Here is a 16,930-nt window from a genome sequence, read left to right as displayed (position 1 = left end):
ATGGACGTTATTAGAGTTGATAGTGTTACTAAGTTGAATGCAAAATTTGACTCTGTTTACCAGTAGAAAAGGCATAATGTTTAAGGATCGATAAAGGAGTGGAGATTCATTCTGCAAAATGGCTACTCTGTTTGTGCCTTAATTATGATGCTTACGCTGAGACAAGTTCCAAGAGCTTTGGGGACAAAGTCAATAGTCTCAGAGCAGGGAAGTGATTGCTGGAGTTCCTCACTATCAATGCGAAGTAATGTTTACGCACAATAGCAATTCCACATCTCTGTTGGCCAGTGTTCACATGGAGTTTTAGCAACAGACAAGGGGTGTTGATCATTCTTCTAAAGGGCTGCATTCAAAGAAGCTCCCTTTATGCAGGATCTTAACGTAAGACTAATGGTTGCCTACAACAAACGACACAATAGCAATTCAGGGCATTTGATGGGCCACATGGCAATTTATTTTCAGAGCCAAGGGTTAAGATGGTTTATTATAGTAAGCAAGGTAAGAGTTGTGGAATCAAAGAGAACTGAATATAGAATCAGGAGACTTGGTTTGAAATTCACTGTGAACTTGAGATAGGGAGTGTGCTTGGCACAAATGAATCTATTGTCTGTCTGGGAAAAAACTCAAAGATCCTTATGCCAGTGGCTCAGGTGCTGGAATTACCACACATGTTGGGGAGGAAGCAGGTGTGCTTTTCTCTTTGGCATGAAAATCATCAGAAACAAAGATACTGCATGTAGAAGAATTAAATTACAATATTCTGATGGGTAAAGAGTTCCAACACACAGTTCTCCAAGGAAAATGCCAAATGCCTAGGAAATGTATGTGTGATATGCAAAAACGTTCAACCTAACTTCATATTTTCAACTAACTTTTAGAGAAGCGCGAATAAAAAACAATAACTTTGTTTTTTGTCATTCAAAGTGACATTAAAAAAACTAACGTTAGTTAATTCAAATAAAGAAGATACTTCTATGTTCTGTTTTGTAAGGGTAAAACAGTATAATCTTCCTGGGGATAATTGGTGAGATGTATCAAAAATCTTTAATATTTATACACCAATTGCCCTAAATCCCATGGGCATTTCTGCAAGGAAATAATCATGGATTTGTCCAAAGAGATGTATTCTTTTTCTGTTTTTGCTTTATTTTTCAAATTTTCCACATCATTCTTGTAATTTAGAAAAATACTATTCAATAGGTAAGAAAGCCATATTTTGACGATTCATTTTTTCAAAAGGCACGCATTCTCAGTTCTTATCCATAAGTACACTGTGTTCTAAACTCGCCTGTTTATGATCATATCACACACAGCAGAGGTATGTTTGAGTAAATAAGCCCAAGGTCTCGCAGTGATGTTTGTGATGACGACACTGACTATCAGCAAAAGGAAGAACAAACCAAGTTCCAAACAAGGAAACAAGAGCTGCCAACTCAGCTCTTTTCTTGTTCGTTCAGGGTCAACATCATTAACTTTTGGGTAGCTTATGTATTATAGGTTAAATTAATACGTTTGTTTTATAATAAATAGAGGCAAAAGGCTACCTTTGGCCAAGAAGTCAATTCCTAATGATTTTAACACTTTAGAAGGTGGCTGCTGCTTTGATTATAAAACAAAACTGTGCTGGCTTGGACAGCTGCAAATGCTCAGGACCAGATGTTAGTTCCTTCTATTCTAGCCACAAAACAAAGACCTTTTGTGACTGATTTTCTGTGTTGTTATTACATTCTCATGACAAGAACAACCAAATTGGCTCACACATTCATTGTTCTTCTCTCTTCCATGTACACCGTGGGGCCTGAAGATATGGAAAAGAAAGAGTCTTTACTCACAGACTGGTCTTCATTAATGGGGTCCTGGACACTCCCGCTGCACTGAGGGACCCACGGGGGGTCAAACATTGGGACAGATGGCATGCCCAGCACTGGCGAGGGCAGGGTGAAGTTTATACTAGGAGGTGGGATCTGTTAGTTGAAAGAAGAATGGAGTGAGTAGGATGGAAAATAAGCTAGACTGAGTCTGAAGCATAATTATGACAGAATCTTATAGAGCACAGGATGTTACAGAGCACAGGAAGAACCTCTCTGGGTCTCAGCTCACTCATAATAAAATGAAGGGCTTTAACTAAATGATCTCTCTTTGTGTTAATCACCCCATCCTCCAAAAACCATCCATCTGTGTATACCTAGCAAAATGTCCGGAGGATTATACCCCAAACTTTTACGTGCTTACCTCTGGGGATGCCAGTGAGATTTTGAGGCTTATAGAGTCTTTATTTTCATGCTCTACATTCTTCTATATTTCAATTTTTTTAGCAACAAGAATTCATTCATATATGAGTTAGGTTTATTTATATAGTGAGAGAGAAAAACTAAGCATCTCTTGGGCCATACACTGTGGATCTGAGGTTCATTAATTTACACAAGCCTTGGGTTGGGTTTGCTAATCTAATTCCCATGTGAAAAGGATCCCTCACCTTAAAAATCTGCTGTGCTCCCTCCTCCATCCGGGGCCAGACCTGATAGCGAAACCTCCAGAGCGTGTGGAACTTGAGGACGGCGTTCAGCCTCTGCACGGTCTCTGGGTGGTGGAACTCGGACATCAGCATGTCGGACACGGCCTCGGGGACTTTCACCGCACATAGCAGGAACATGGCAGCTAGAGACAGTCGACAGTCCATCAGCAACACATCTTTCAATTTTGTTTAACTCCTGGGGATGGGAGAAGGGGGAACTCCTCATATCTCCTGAAAATGACTCCTGAGCTAAATGGAGCCAGGCCACTGACACCGGCAAAAGCAAACTTTGTTTTCCAGCCACTGGAAACCAAACATCATCCTTTGTGCCACCCACAGCCTCCCGATATCTGGTGTGACGGCAGGGACAGCGTGACATTTCAGTAGAATAACTCATTCTACTGTGAGCTACTGCAAAGCTTCCCATGGCTCACAGTAAAAAGTAAATGCCAGAGGAAGCAAACGACAAAAGGACATTACATACCGAATTATCCTTTTTAGGAAATGGCTAGAGGCATCTCATAGTAACTCTGGGACAGTACCATAAAAATGTCCATTGAAAACTGCCTCAGAGGCCAGCCTAGTGGCATATTGGTTAAGTTTGCATCCTCTGCTTGAGAAGCCCCGGGTTTGCAGATTCAGATCCCAGGTGCAGATCTACACACTGCTCATCAAGCCATGCTGTGGAGTCGTCCCATGTGCAAAATAGAAGACTGGCACAGATGTTAGTGCAGCGATAATGTTCCTCAAGCAAAAAGAGGAAGATTGGCAACAGATGTTAGCTCAGGGCCAATCTTCCTCACCAAAAAAACCCACAAAAAACCAAAAAACCTGCCTCAGTTACATTAGTTATATTAAAATTAAAATTCACAATGTAGACTCTATTAGAAACTTTTACCCTTCTGAGAGAGAGAAGAGATTGAGGAGGCAAAAGAGATTTCATGAATCATAATCTGTTGTTGTTTTTTTAATTTTGGGAAAAGTCAAATATCAATAAGAGAAAGGTCAGGTGCCATGATAAGTTACAAAGTTAATGAATAATGAGGCAAAAAATATACACTCTGTAGCGTAGATGGAGGAGCCAGTGTCAATCACAAAACATAACTTAAAATCTCTCTTGTACTTTTCCCCAGAGCCTCAAAACACGCTCAGATGATTGTGCTGGAACAACTCGGGCTGAGGCCCAGCTTGGAAACTTCTCTGCTATGTGATCGTGGGCAAGCCTCTTCACTGCTCTTAGCCTCTCTTTCTTCACTGGTGAAACGACGGTGATGATGATGATGATGATGATGATGATGATGATGATGATGATACCTGACTCCAAATTTGTTCTTAGATTAAATTAACATATGAGAAAGTGCTTTGTGACATGAAAAGTACCACATAATTCTGAAGTGCTCTTTACTTTTTAGAGGCAATGTGGTGCGAGGGAAGGGCTCCTGGCTCTGCTAATTCTGAGCTGTGTACACTTGTATAAGTCCCGTCAACCCTCTGAGTTGCAGTTCACTCGTCTATAACATGGATGTTATGAGGATCAAAAAGATAGCGTGTGAGATATGGTTTTATAACAAATGTTAGCTATTGTGTGATCATTAGTTTTTGATAATCCTTTTCTTTATCCTATTAGCTTCTTACATCTCCACTCTTTCTCCTTTCTTTACTTTTCCTTAAAGTGTACTCTCCTGTGTCTCAATTTGTTGGGGTTTTTTTTAAGACTTTTTTTTTTGCTTTTTCTCTCCAAAGCCCCCCAGTACATAGTTGTGTATTTTTAGTTGTGGGTCCTTCTAGTTGTGCTCTGTGGGATGCCACCGCAACATGGCCTCATGAGCAGTGCCATGTCCGCGCCCAGGATCCGAACCGGCGAAACCCTGGGCTGCCAAAGTGGAGCGAGCTATCTTAACCACTTGGCCATGGGGTGGCCCCCGTGTCTCAATTTTTCAACACAATGGTCACTCCTTAAATCATTGCAGTTTGAGTTCTACCTCCATCTCTTTACTGAAACAGTTTTCTTCTAATGCTCATTAATCAGCAGGTCCATTGGCATTTGTACAGCACTGTTTCCTTTAAGTTTTTAACATATTCCTAACAATCTCCTTTAAGAGCTATTCTCCTTTGCTTCCACGGTTTGAGATTATCTAAATTCTTTTACTTTTCTAATCATTTTTCTGGGTCTTTTGCTGGCCAGGCTCCTCTTCCTGTCCTCTGAAGGTAGAGAAGGCCCACGGCCTAGTGCTCATTTCTTTGCCCTTTCTTCTTTACTGATTCTCTCCCAGAGATCCCATCCACTCTCAGTGCTTCAGACGCCACATACATCAAGTTCTTCCCAAGTGTCTCTAGCTTTGGCCTTTCTCATTAGCTTTAGTGTCATATCACCAACTCCATGTCTCTTCATCATCCCAAAATCGCTGTTTCTAAAACCAAAGTACTTCACTCATTGCTGCCACATTAAACTCGGTAATAATTCACACTCTATGTACAACATTACTCTTTGGCTCAGTGCCCACGAGTAGTTTTCCACAGTTCAGTACAATGTCCACACTCCTAAGCCTGTCATTCAAGGTCTGTTACAATCTGAGTCCCACTCACGTGTCTAATATTATGGACTGGTGACCCCTCTACAAAACCCCCTCTACTCCCAGTTCTTTCTCAGGAATTTCCAAATAAGCCCAGTGCATTTCCACACCTCATGTGGCTTTGCACACACCATTTCCTCTTCCTTCGAACTTTTCTACTGCCCAGGCCACCCGTTCATGCATTCCATGCAAGTGTCCACGGCTGTCCCATATTTGAGGAGCATGTCCTGCCCTGAACTCCTGCAGCTCTCTCTGAGAAACATGCAGCAGGGAGGCAAAAATCTGAGCTTTAATCTGAACAAAGACATTTTCCAAAGACGCTTGTCGCAGTATAACACAAAAGAGCAAAAGCCTGGCATCAACCCGAATTTCCATTAATAGGTCCAGGTTAAATAAATTATGTTATGTCCATTCATTCAATGGAATATTTGGCAGCCATTAAAAACACTGAAGTAAATCTATAAGCTGATGTTAAAAAATAGTCTCCTGGAGTGTCCTAACCACTTTGGTTTGGCACTGCCTGATTCAACTTGATTTTTGTTCAAATAAACTCTTCAAATTTGTAATATGCCTAAGTTTTTTTTTTAACACTTGATGTCAGAAGAGGGAACTGAAGGAGAGCCCAACAGCCCCCAGGAGCAATGAGCAACCACACACAGGTACCTGTTAAGCTCCTCGAGTTTGCTGTTTTCTTGCTGGCTCTAAAACTCATGGGTAGGTCTTTCTTGGACTCCAGATCCTAGCTCCATGGCTTTTAAAGCTTTCAGACGTCATTTGAGTATTTCTTTTTCAGTACTAGGTCCAGAAACTGGCCAGAGTCAGACTGGATAAAACTTAAAAACCAGACTCGGCTCAGGAATGGACTGGTAGAAACCAGACTGGGTCCAGGATCGGACTGAGTTCAACTTCAACTGGACAGGGTCCAGTGTGAAGCCGCAGGAAAATAAAATTTTGTTTTAAGGCTGAACAAATAGGTTAACCTCATCAAAGATAAACGTGAATTACAGTGGCTACGATGGAGAACTTTTAATCATCTTAGATAAGTTTATCCATTTATGAGGTAGCCTAGAGAAAAAAGGGCCTCGGTCAGACATTCACTATACAAGGTAGAGGGAAAATTATTTTTCTTCTCTACAGTTACTGCTGGCCAGGATGAGAACTGCTGGGACACCCCACTTGCCACAGGGTCTGCAGGCAACATCCTGGGAAAACTGGCAGAAGTTGGCAAAAGGTAAGAATTCTTACAAAAGTCAGCTCTCTCAGAGCTCCGTGGTGCCTGGTTGAGAGAAGAGGGTAAAATTTCACATTGTCGTTTCTTTTACAAATTGGCAGGAAAAAACATTGGTTATAGAACCTTTCTCTCCCAGGGACAGCTATGGTCTTCTTGTTTGTCTCATTTTGTGTCCTGAAAACTTGGCTTGGCAACCACCAGGTTGGCGGCCCCGAAAAGATGGTCAGATAGAAATATGGGTTGCAACCTATTTGTGGCTAGGAGCCTACTGTTGCCAGCTCTCAGGAAAATTTTCTAGAAATACTCTTTCTTTTGGCTATCTTTGGGAGTGGCTCTGGATCTTGGGAAAGTAGTATGTTTTGCATCCTCTTTGAGGACCCTTGCTGTGTCCATGGGGTTGTTCGATACTACCAGGAATAGTTACCGTTTGTCCCAGCTGAAACCAGATAGGATATTCAAAGTGACTTTTTTTTTTTTTTTTTAAGTAGCTCTATGGTCAGAAGTTGGCCCCATTGAAGCTGATATTCAGAGCCTTATAGAAACATTTTTTTAAGGCCTTCTCCCCTAAGCTAAAATGAAGACACATACCCAGAGGGAAAGAAAAATATTCAGACGGCCATTGTGGAAGGATTTACTAAAACATTGCAAAGAAACACAGGTCTAAATATAGAACATAAGACTCTTTCCATCTTAGTGGAAGATTTTCTCCCTGATATAAAGAAGCAAATAAAGGCTAATGTAGTTGGATGGCTGGGTCAGCATCTTGACACTCAGGTTGCAACCCAATTCTTTGAGGAATTAAAAAACAACTGTACTTGTCTAACAAAAAGAGCATTTACAAGAACAGAAGTGTGGCTCTAGAAATAACTCAAACAGCACTTATCCTTCTTACCAACCCCTAAACCTCCCCCATTCATCTCACAAGGCTTGCAAATATTATAAAAGATCTGGATTAAGAAACAAAAGCCCTTCTTGGAGAAACTTACAGCCTCTCTCTGTGCCTTTGTGATATTAATGTTCTATCTGGTCTTCTCTAGAAACCCAGAGCCACTTCTTGAAATCCAAACTTGAGGGAGGTATTCTTATTAGAAAAAAGGAAAGAAAGCCATTTGGGAAATTAGGTGAATGAAAAATCTTAAAAGTCTTTTCTACAAATATTAGTAAAGCTTTAGCCATCTGAGCAGGTAATCTTAACTTATTCTCTCTGACAGAAAAATAATTTAGATCCAACTGCTCTTTCATAAACTAGTCAGTTTTGCATTACTGTACTGTCTCATGGCTAAAATTTTAAAACAAAAGCTGTAAGATCTCCACATCTGTATTATGTCTATGTTTATGTATATATGTTATAGATGTGTAATATTTTTCTACCTCCAGATAGCATTGCCAAAATTAATTGTAAAGAGCTCTATTTAATTTGCTTAGAGACAAATAAGCATTTGTATAAATCAAGTACACCCTCAGAAATATAGAAACTAACCCACATGTTTTCCATGTTCATGTGATCTAGGATAATCTTTGGTAAATAAAAGCTAGATTAAGTTAGCTGTTTTAATTAAAACAGGCATGTTTTTAGAGTTATCAGCACTAAATATAACACTTTTATTCTACCTAGGTTTACTAAAAGTGAAATAAACTCATTATCTCTGTTATAGAATTTGTCAGCAAGAAATATAACTTAAGATAATGTTCAGCTGTTTAATGTCTCATGAAATTTTCATGAGTAATCTAAGCATAATTGTTAAGGAGAAATAAATTAAATAGACGTAAGTAAGATAAAAGTTTATAAATGAATCTTTCAACAATAATTATGCTTTATGGTATGTCTACTTAAAAATAGCTTCCAAAACCTTTTTGGTAACTTAAAACCATAAAGTTATACTGAGATAAGTTAAATGATGGATATTCATTGAGAACCTGGATTATATCCAAATAAGAGAAAGTACTGAAGCATTAATTACTAAACATAGGTTTATCCACTTTTGGCTTCCTTTTACGGAAGAACTAGAGATATTCAAGTCTAGCAGTGCACAAGTTTGTGCCACATTGTAAAAGTTACTATGAGGAAGAATATACTTCTAGAAATTGTGAAATATATTTATAAATTTGCAAATCCACAGAATGCTGGTGTAACAGTCCACAATTGCTTACTTCTTAGTTTTCACCAGGAATAAAGGATTCTAATTGTTAATAATTCTAATCAACATACATAATTAAAAATACTTAGAAATAACGAGGGTGAAAGATAGGTCAGGAATGTAGAATGGCTGGTTGTTCCAAAAGGAGGAAGAGAAAAAAACAGGACAAGACCTGAGTGGACTTTTAAAAAGTTGTAGAACGTTTGTGGAAAAGGAATCTCAGAAAAGGAATTTTACATATGGTCAAGCTAGCTAAAATTGGAATGGATTTATTCAAATTTTTAAAGAATGAGTTTTAATATTAAAAGTACACTAGTGAAAAATTACACTTTTGTTTTCTGTTTGTTAAAAGGACAAAATTTTCTTGGACTATTGGTCTGCTCTTGATAAAAGACTGTGAAAGGTGCTTTTTAATCTTTCGGGTAATCTACTTGGGAAGTAAAGATTTTGTGTCTTACTGTGCTTCACGCTGTCTTTATCAGGTCTTTGATTACTTAAGAAAACCCAATCTTCTCAATATTAAAAGAGCTAAGTTTTGTTCACAACTATGTAACCTTCAGTATTTGCCTTTAAAATCTACTGTCACTTTAATTAAACAGATAATTATTATTTCATAATGACCTGAGATCTTATTTAGTAACATGTTCAAGCCTTTTGACATTTTGACAACTTCCCAAAATCAAATTCTAAGCACAGTCTTTTTGACCTCAAGTAACTTTGAGATCTCCCAGAGGACCTCTAGAAAATCTCAAAGAATTTGTTTCTCACCTTGTAAAAGAGAAATGTTAAACTATTTAGGTTTATTTAGTATGTTAAATTATGTGAGAAGCATTGTTAAATAAGAAGCGGTGATAAAACTTCGTAAGCTATATGAGTATGGATATTTGGTACTATTATAGGTATTCGAGAAATCGAGGTTCCTGGGCCTGTCAGGAAGTGACCTTCCTTCCTTACCTCGTAAGGCTGCAGGGAACCCTGTTTAAAGTTTCTAGAAATTTGTCTATACTCTTATTGTCCAATTATTATCCTAAATTATTGCATGCCACAGAAATAATTATATTTCCTTATAAAATGAACTATCAGCGGATCTTTAACTATGGCTATTTTTTAAGTCTCTTTGTCATTTACAGGCAATTCTTGTTTTACTTTGATGCTCACGCAAATGCGCTTCATCTTCATAGAGATTCAGGGAAAGAACTCTGACAAGTACTCTAGAATACAGATTTCAGATAACTTTAAGATCATAAAATTGAACTGGGTAAGAATTTCCAGAACTAATGGAAAAATAAGATTCAAGCAGCACAAGTATTAATAATATGAGATTGAGTGGACCCTGAAGATGATTATAATTTTTTTTACAACCTTTTCCTATTTTGCTGTTTCCATAATGTTTTATTTTTCCAGATTTAAGGAAACATTTTCCTCTTAAGCTATCTATGATTTACAGTAATTTTATAAAGTATATCTCTGTAAACAGAATTAAAACATTTACTTTTTCTCTCTATCTGTTCTCTCCAGAATTCGGAAAATTATTGAGTATTCTTATTTTCATGGCAATATATTATTTGCATAAGTTCAGTAAGAAACTGTTCTCCTTATAACAGGACACAATTGGAAACATTGGCTATATTACCAATGCTTTGATTAGAATGTCATATTCAATAATATACATAAAATCAGATATAACCAGACAGTTTTAATGGACTAACGTTGACTTTATGGAGCCAATAAAGTTCCTTACAAAAACCGGCCTGGTATCTTGCTTGCAGGGTTCCCAGCAGCCTTACCAGGTAAGTAAGGAAGGGAACTTCATGGCAGACCCAAGAACCTCAAGATATCTTGAGAACCTCAAGAAGAGAGAGGAATTCACTCAAATCTATGGCAAAGTCTGATGATGAGTTCTTGGCCTGGCTTCTTAGTCTAGAGAGGCTTTTGTTCCCATTAATTTTTTTTATTGTGGCCATAATAGCTTATAACATAGTGAGATTTCAGTTGTACATTATTGTTTGTCATACATTATATAAATATGTCTCTTCACTCCTTGTGCCCACCCTCCACCTTCCTTCCCCTGGTAACCACTAACTTATTCTCTTTGTCTGTAAGTTTGTTTATGTTCCACACATAAGTGAAATCATATGGTGTTTGTCTTTCTCTATCTGGCTTATTTCGCTTAACATGATGCCCTCAAAGTTCATCCATGTCATTGCTAATGGGACGATTTTGTCTTTTTTTATAGCTGAGTAGTATTCCGTGTGTGTGTGTGTGTGTGTATATATATATATATATATATACATATATATATATATATACCACATCTTATTTCTCCAATCATCCATCAATGAGCACTTGGGTTGCTTCTACATCTTGGCTATTGTGAATAATGCTGCAATGAACATAGGGGTGCATAAGTCTCTTTGAGTTGTTGATTTCCAGTCCTTTGGGTAAATGACCAGTAGTGGGATAGCTGGGTCATATGGTATTTCTACTTTTAATTTTTTGAGAAATCTCCATACTGTTTTCCACAGTGGCTGCACCAGTTTGCATTCACACCGGCAGAGGATGAGGGTTCCCTTTTCTCCACAAACTCTCCAGCATTTGTTGGTTTTTGTCTTGGTGATTACAGCCATTCTAACGCGTGTAAGATGGTATCTAAGTGTAGTTTTGATTTGCATTTCCCTGACGATTAGTGATGTTGAGCATATTTTCATTTGCCTACTGGCCATCTGTATGTCTTCTTTGGAAAAATGTGTGTTCATATCTTCTGCCCACTTTTTGATTGAGTTATTTGTTTTTTTGTAATTCATTTCTGTGAGCTCTGTATATATTATGGAGATTAATCTCTTATTGGATATATGATTTGCAAATATTTTCTCTCAGTTCACAGGTTCTTTTTTCATTTTGATCCTGGTTTCCTTTGCCTTTAGAAGCTCTTTAGTCTGATGAAGTCCCACTTGTTTATTTTTCTCTTGTTTCCCTCATCTGAGTAGACATGGTATTCGAAAAGATACTTTTACATCTGATGTCAAGTACGAGTGTACTGCCTATATTCTCTTCCAGAAGTTTTATGGTTTCAGGTCTTATCTTCAAGTCTTTGGTCCATTTTGAGTCTTTTTTTGCGCATGGGGAAAGATATTGGTCTACTTTCATTCTTTTACATGTGGCTGTTCAGTTTTACCAGCACCATTTATTTAAGAGGCTTTCCTTACTCCAGTGTATGTTCTCGGCTCCCTTGTCAAAGATTAGCTGTCCATAGATGTGTGGTTTTATTTCTGGGCTTTCAATTCTGTTCCATCAATCTGTGTGTCTTTTCTTGAAACAGTGCCATGATGTTTTGTTTACTATAGCTTTGTAATATATTTTGAAGTCAGGGATTGCAATGCCTACAGTTTTGTTCTTGTTTTTCAGTCTTGCTTTGGCTATTCGGGGTCTTTGTTGCCCCAGATGAATTTTAAGATTCTTTGTTCTATTTCTGTGAAGACTGTCATTAGGATTCTTATTGGGATTGCATTGAATCTGTAGAGTGCTTTAGGTAGTACGGACATTTTAACTGTTTATTCTTCCAATCCATGTGCATGGAATGTCTTTCATTTCCTTTATGTTATTAGCAATCTCTTTCAGTAATGTCTTATCGTTTTCTTTGTATAGGTCTTTCACCTCCTTGGTAAAATTTATTCCTAGATATTTTATTCTTTTTGTTGCAATTGTAAATGGAATTGTATTCTTGAGTTCTTGTTCTGTTAGTTTGCTATTTGAGTGTAGAAATGCTACTGATTTTTGTAAGTTGACTTTGTACCCTGCAACTTTGCTGTAGTTGTTCATTATTTCTAATACTTTCCTGATGGATTCTTTAGGGTTTTCTATATATAAAATTCGAACTGACTTTGCCCAAATAAACTCTTAAAATTAAAAAACAAAAAATGTCTCCTAGATATAAATAAAAAATGCAAAGTGTCAAAGGTCTTTACGGTATGTCTTATTTGTTTGAAAAAGGAAAGAGGTAATCTACACATACATTCTCATGTGGGGATATGTCGTAGTGTACCCAGAAGGGATCCTGAGAAACTCAAAAACTGTCACCTCTTGGGAAGGGGACTGGGAGTCACCAGAAAGAGGGTGATACTTTTAACTCCACACACTTTTGTATTATTTGAGTGGTTACCGTAGGTGTTTTGCAATTAAAATAACTACATAAAACCAAAGGAATATGTACAACAAATGGAAAAAAGGTGAAGAACACACATTTTGCACCTACCATTTACTAGCTATGTGGCTTTGGACATGTCACTTAAATTTCAACAAACTAGGATGTACAGCATTATTTGCATAAGATTTAATAAAATTAATGATGATGGTTCATGGCAAATCTAGGAAATAGCAACAAGAATTTTATCTTTTGTAAAATACAGTGAAAAGGTAGATTCTGGAGAAAATTATTGTTATAATTTGGTAACACCCTGCGAAAGACATACTGCTCTTTGCAAACAAGATAGTGAAATGAAAAGAGAGCACACAGGACCCAGGCCTGTCCCCCTCTAGCACACAGCTCTGTCTAGAGTTCCAGCAATTGCTATCAGTCTGACCTGGGAATGAAAATGGAATGGATGCACCTTTCTCTTGCTTAAACATGGGGATGAGTGTCAGCAGGACCAGGGTTCCGGGTGGTCTTTCTTTACCTGCTGCCCCTGCCATGTGCTCATCCATACTGAGCAGGAGCTCCCAGGCAGCTGGCTGGATGTCCCCATACATCTCCTCCGTCAGAATTGGTGCTGCCTTGATTAGCAGAGATAAAGGAGCAGGCGACAGGCTCATCACCTGGGGAAGGATGGAAATCACATCTTAAAATCTTTGAAGACACTGATTGCTGCACTCCTCCTGACACTTGAGTGTCGTTTCCCCTCTCTGCTTTCCTTAAGTGACCTTAAAATACTTTCTAAAATGGGAGCGTACTCACTGGTATGGTGTATAATAAGCTTTATACCTCATTAGCTGATGCATAATTAGAAAAAAATCACACAAATTTTATGAGGCTTTCACCACAAAAACTGCTCTGCAACCACCTGAGGAAAAAAACCATAGAATAAGTACAGCTCTATGAGAAAAGAAAGACTCCAGCCAATAATGTTTGTACTGAAAGTCGTGACCGAATTCCCAAGCATTCTGTTCTCCTTCCTATTAGGAGCTGACTTCCCTGGAAACTGAGCAGCCTGTGATTTATAAAGGAGTTCCATTTAGAAAGTTAGCTTTCTACACCAGTGAACTTAGATGGCATTTTCCCTTTGAAACATTATACGTTGTGGTTATTGCCCCAGACTGGCTCACAAAGTCCTATTTAATCCATTATTTCAGATAATTTAGGTGATAAATGTAGGCTCTGGACAAGTCGGCCTTTAACCATCATTTTAAACACTTCACAGGAAAACACGAAAAGCTTTTCTTTTTTTTCTGGGGAAATGGATTATGATTTAGAGCTTAGGTTGTAATAACAATACAACAATGTGTCAAGCGCTGGACAAGTCGGTAAGTGTACTATCTCTTTATTTCCATGCAATAGTCTTTTGAGGTGCGTCTAGTGTTAAAATCCCCATCTCAGAGATGAGGCAAGTAAGACCAAGAGGAGTTAAGTAACTTGCCCAAGGTCCCAGAGCTGGGGCAGCAGATGTGAGATTCAAACCCAGAACGTCCTATTCTGAGAATGGTGAGCGCCCGACCACACACTGGTAGAAAATCAGCTCCATTGGAGGGGGGCGAGTGGGAAGGGTCATGGTTCTGGCTTAACTCCCCAAGCCTTGCCTCTTTGGAAGCTGGCAGTCTAGCAAGAAGGGATTCTTTCCCTTGAACACTGGGTGGCACTCTTACCCACCAATTAAAGTGGGCTTTACACCAACACTGCCAACTGGCATTGTATGTCTCAAACAGAAGTAAACGGATATCCGGAGCCCCCTCCCTATCATGGCTCCAGGAATGGTTCTGACCCAGTTGTCAGTACCTGCAGTCTGATGTATTTCAACATCCCAGAGTCCTTTTTCCCTTCCAGGTTGGCGTCTGAAACCCTCTTCTTCAGAGAAGGCGTCCTCAAGCATGACTTGTCTGAGCACTGAAAAGAAGATGAGATATGTGATGGAGAGGATGGTGCTCTCTCAAAAGCCAACAGTGCTGCTTTCCCCCCAGTTCTCCAAACAACCATCTTCTTCTAACGGGAGCGATGATTTAAGGCCTTTTCAAGGGCTCAGACTCTCTGAAAGTGATAAAAGCTGTTACTTTGTAACAAAAAGGAAGCTTAGAGATATTTAGCAACAAACTCCTCTTTTACCACTGAGGAAACTTGAGATCAGAGAGGTGGAGTAACTTGACTGAATTGCAAAGCTGTTTATCAGCAGAATAAGAAAAGGACACAGATCTCTTGACTTCCGTTCAGGGCTGATTATATTCCACCCAGCTGTTAAGAACACAAATCTTTTAAAAATATTAATTCAGCTAAAATCCATTTTATCTAATAGTCCCTTTACAGGGTTGGATGTTACAAGTTGACCATTTGGTTATGGAAAAAAGAATATTTAATAAAGGAATGTTAGGAAGTTGAAGATAAAAGACTCATCAAGGAAATATGTGTTCATAGCATCCGTCATCCAGGCTGAGTTGTATAGGTAAGATGGTTTCTTTAAAAAAAAAAAAACGCATAAAAAGAAAAACAAAAAAACATACTCATCTGTTGGAGGCAGCAGCTCTTCCTTCCAAGTGTCCCCTCAGCCAGGGTCCAGGACAGCCTAACTCCCGAACATAAGCACAGAGGAGACGTATTCTCCCCTGCCTCCCTAAACGCCCGGGAATGGGGTGGACAAAGCAGCTGGGAGAAGGGCCGCTCCTCAGGGTGACAGGCCCTTGTTTATGTATCCTGAGTCCTGATTCCTCCTCTTTCTGCACTGCAGGCTGTGCAAGGAGGGACTCCATCCCTTTGCACAGAATAAGTGCTCATCTGTGTCTCGAGAGCCATGTCAATGAAATGCTTTCTCCTTCAATGCCAAAGGAAAAAGACTGAACTCCTTAAGAATTTTTGAACAGAGTTTCACAGTATTACAGATGGAGATATCTGAAAGAAAAGGCAAATCTAAAAGCACAAGCACCTACCAAGAGCGTCTTTCAAAACTCTGACAAAGACCCAAGACAATGCATCTGTTATGTGACTAGTGGGGAATGAGCCTTTTAAAGGATCTACTTGGAAGCAATGAATCAGAGCTCTTGCTGTGTTTTCTAAAGACAAAAACATGGAGGTACGCACTTAGGAACCCATCACTTGGCCAGAGAAATCCCGCATTGCTTTTTTTTTTTTTTCTGTGAATGTAAAGCAATATACAACATAAGTAACATGCCTATTTTATATAATTTGAAAACTATTCTAAAATCATATATGGCAGTCATTTTCTATACAATTGTAGGGATGTGCCTGACTTCCTTTTAAAATGTCAAGTTATTTAGAAAATGGTATCTCTCTTTTACCCTTTCTATTTATAAAACAACACATGCAAATTGAAGAATATCTGGAAAATACAGAAAAACTGGGAATAAAACAAAAATTCCTATAATCCTCAACCCAGTGATGGTCATTATTTGGTTCTTTTCAGCCTTTTTTTTCCCATATACATCATAGCAAAACCGTGAGGATGTTATGTATGTGACACACAATTTTAAACAATCCATTTCACTATGACCTTATAATGAATATTTCCCCAGCTCATTACAATTATTTTAAAATATGACTTTTGAATTTTATAAATATTTTACCCATTCTCCTTTGGCTGGACATTTTGTCTTTTTCAGAGTTACTTTTGAACAATACTTCTTAATTAAATTATAGGTTTATTAACCAGGCAGATACAGGAAAATACTCAGCTTAGAAGGAACAGGATGGATATTTATATTTGCCTCTGAAACTCTGGGAGATGTCGGGTTCTGGTTAATTCTGTCTACTGGGGACAGAAGGTGTAAGTCACGCTTCTCAGATATCAACTATTTAATATCCTGGCGTGCTTCTTAAGGAAACCTCATGATAATTAGGATGCTTATTTTAGTGGAAAAGAAGGGAATTGGAAGGGCTTTCACACTAGGTGATGGGCTAGTCAATCTTCTTGAGTGACGTGTTCAGGCTGGAAAGATAGATACTAAATACGGGTACACGTGTGATGGGCACTTGTGTACACTATGTGAAAGTCCTAAAGTCCGTCTACTGGTATGATCTTAACTCATACTAACAAGGCTATCGGTGGCTGCTTTTTGCTTTGGTAACTTGATATAAAACTTGGCTAGAAGAGAGCTAGGAACTGGATGGGGTAGGAGGCTAGTTCTGAAGGCATCTATTGGTTATTAAGGGTTTTTGCAAGAGTAAGGAATTTCACTGGACTAGGAGATGCACATAGTCGTTGGAATTACACATCAGGCTGGGACCTGTAAGGAAACCCAGGACCAAAGAACAGAACGT

General features: G+C 38.6%; 1 protein-coding gene across 36 annotated transcripts in view; it reads right to left on the bottom strand.

Annotated features, from left to right (window-relative positions):
* The window catches only part of UNC80 (unc-80 homolog, NALCN channel complex subunit), a 218,145-nt gene that overhangs the window by 68,411 nt on the left and 132,804 nt on the right, over window positions 1-16,930 (bottom strand). For all 36 annotated transcript variants that reach the window (XR_011439827.1, XR_011439828.1, XM_023642229.2 and 33 more), the window contains 4 exons: window positions 14,444-14,551; window positions 13,131-13,269; window positions 2,477-2,658; window positions 1,833-1,964 (listed from right to left, as the gene is read on the bottom strand). Coding sequence is in view for 34 of the 36 variants with exons in the window: in XM_023642229.2 (XP_023497997.2) it covers window positions 1,833-1,964; window positions 2,477-2,658; window positions 13,131-13,269; window positions 14,444-14,551 (561 nt within the window). In the remaining 2 variants the exon portion in view is untranslated. The remainder of the gene's footprint in view (window positions 1-1,832; window positions 1,965-2,476; window positions 2,659-13,130; window positions 13,270-14,443; window positions 14,552-16,930) is intronic.

Source organism: Equus caballus, chromosome 6 (assembly GCF_041296265.1).
Source record: "Equus caballus isolate H_3958 breed thoroughbred chromosome 6, TB-T2T, whole genome shotgun sequence".
NCBI classification, from domain to species: Eukaryota; Metazoa; Chordata; class Mammalia; order Perissodactyla; family Equidae; genus Equus; species Equus caballus.
Note: the sequence above shows the minus strand (reverse complement) of the source record. Positions and strands in the feature narration are given on the sequence as shown.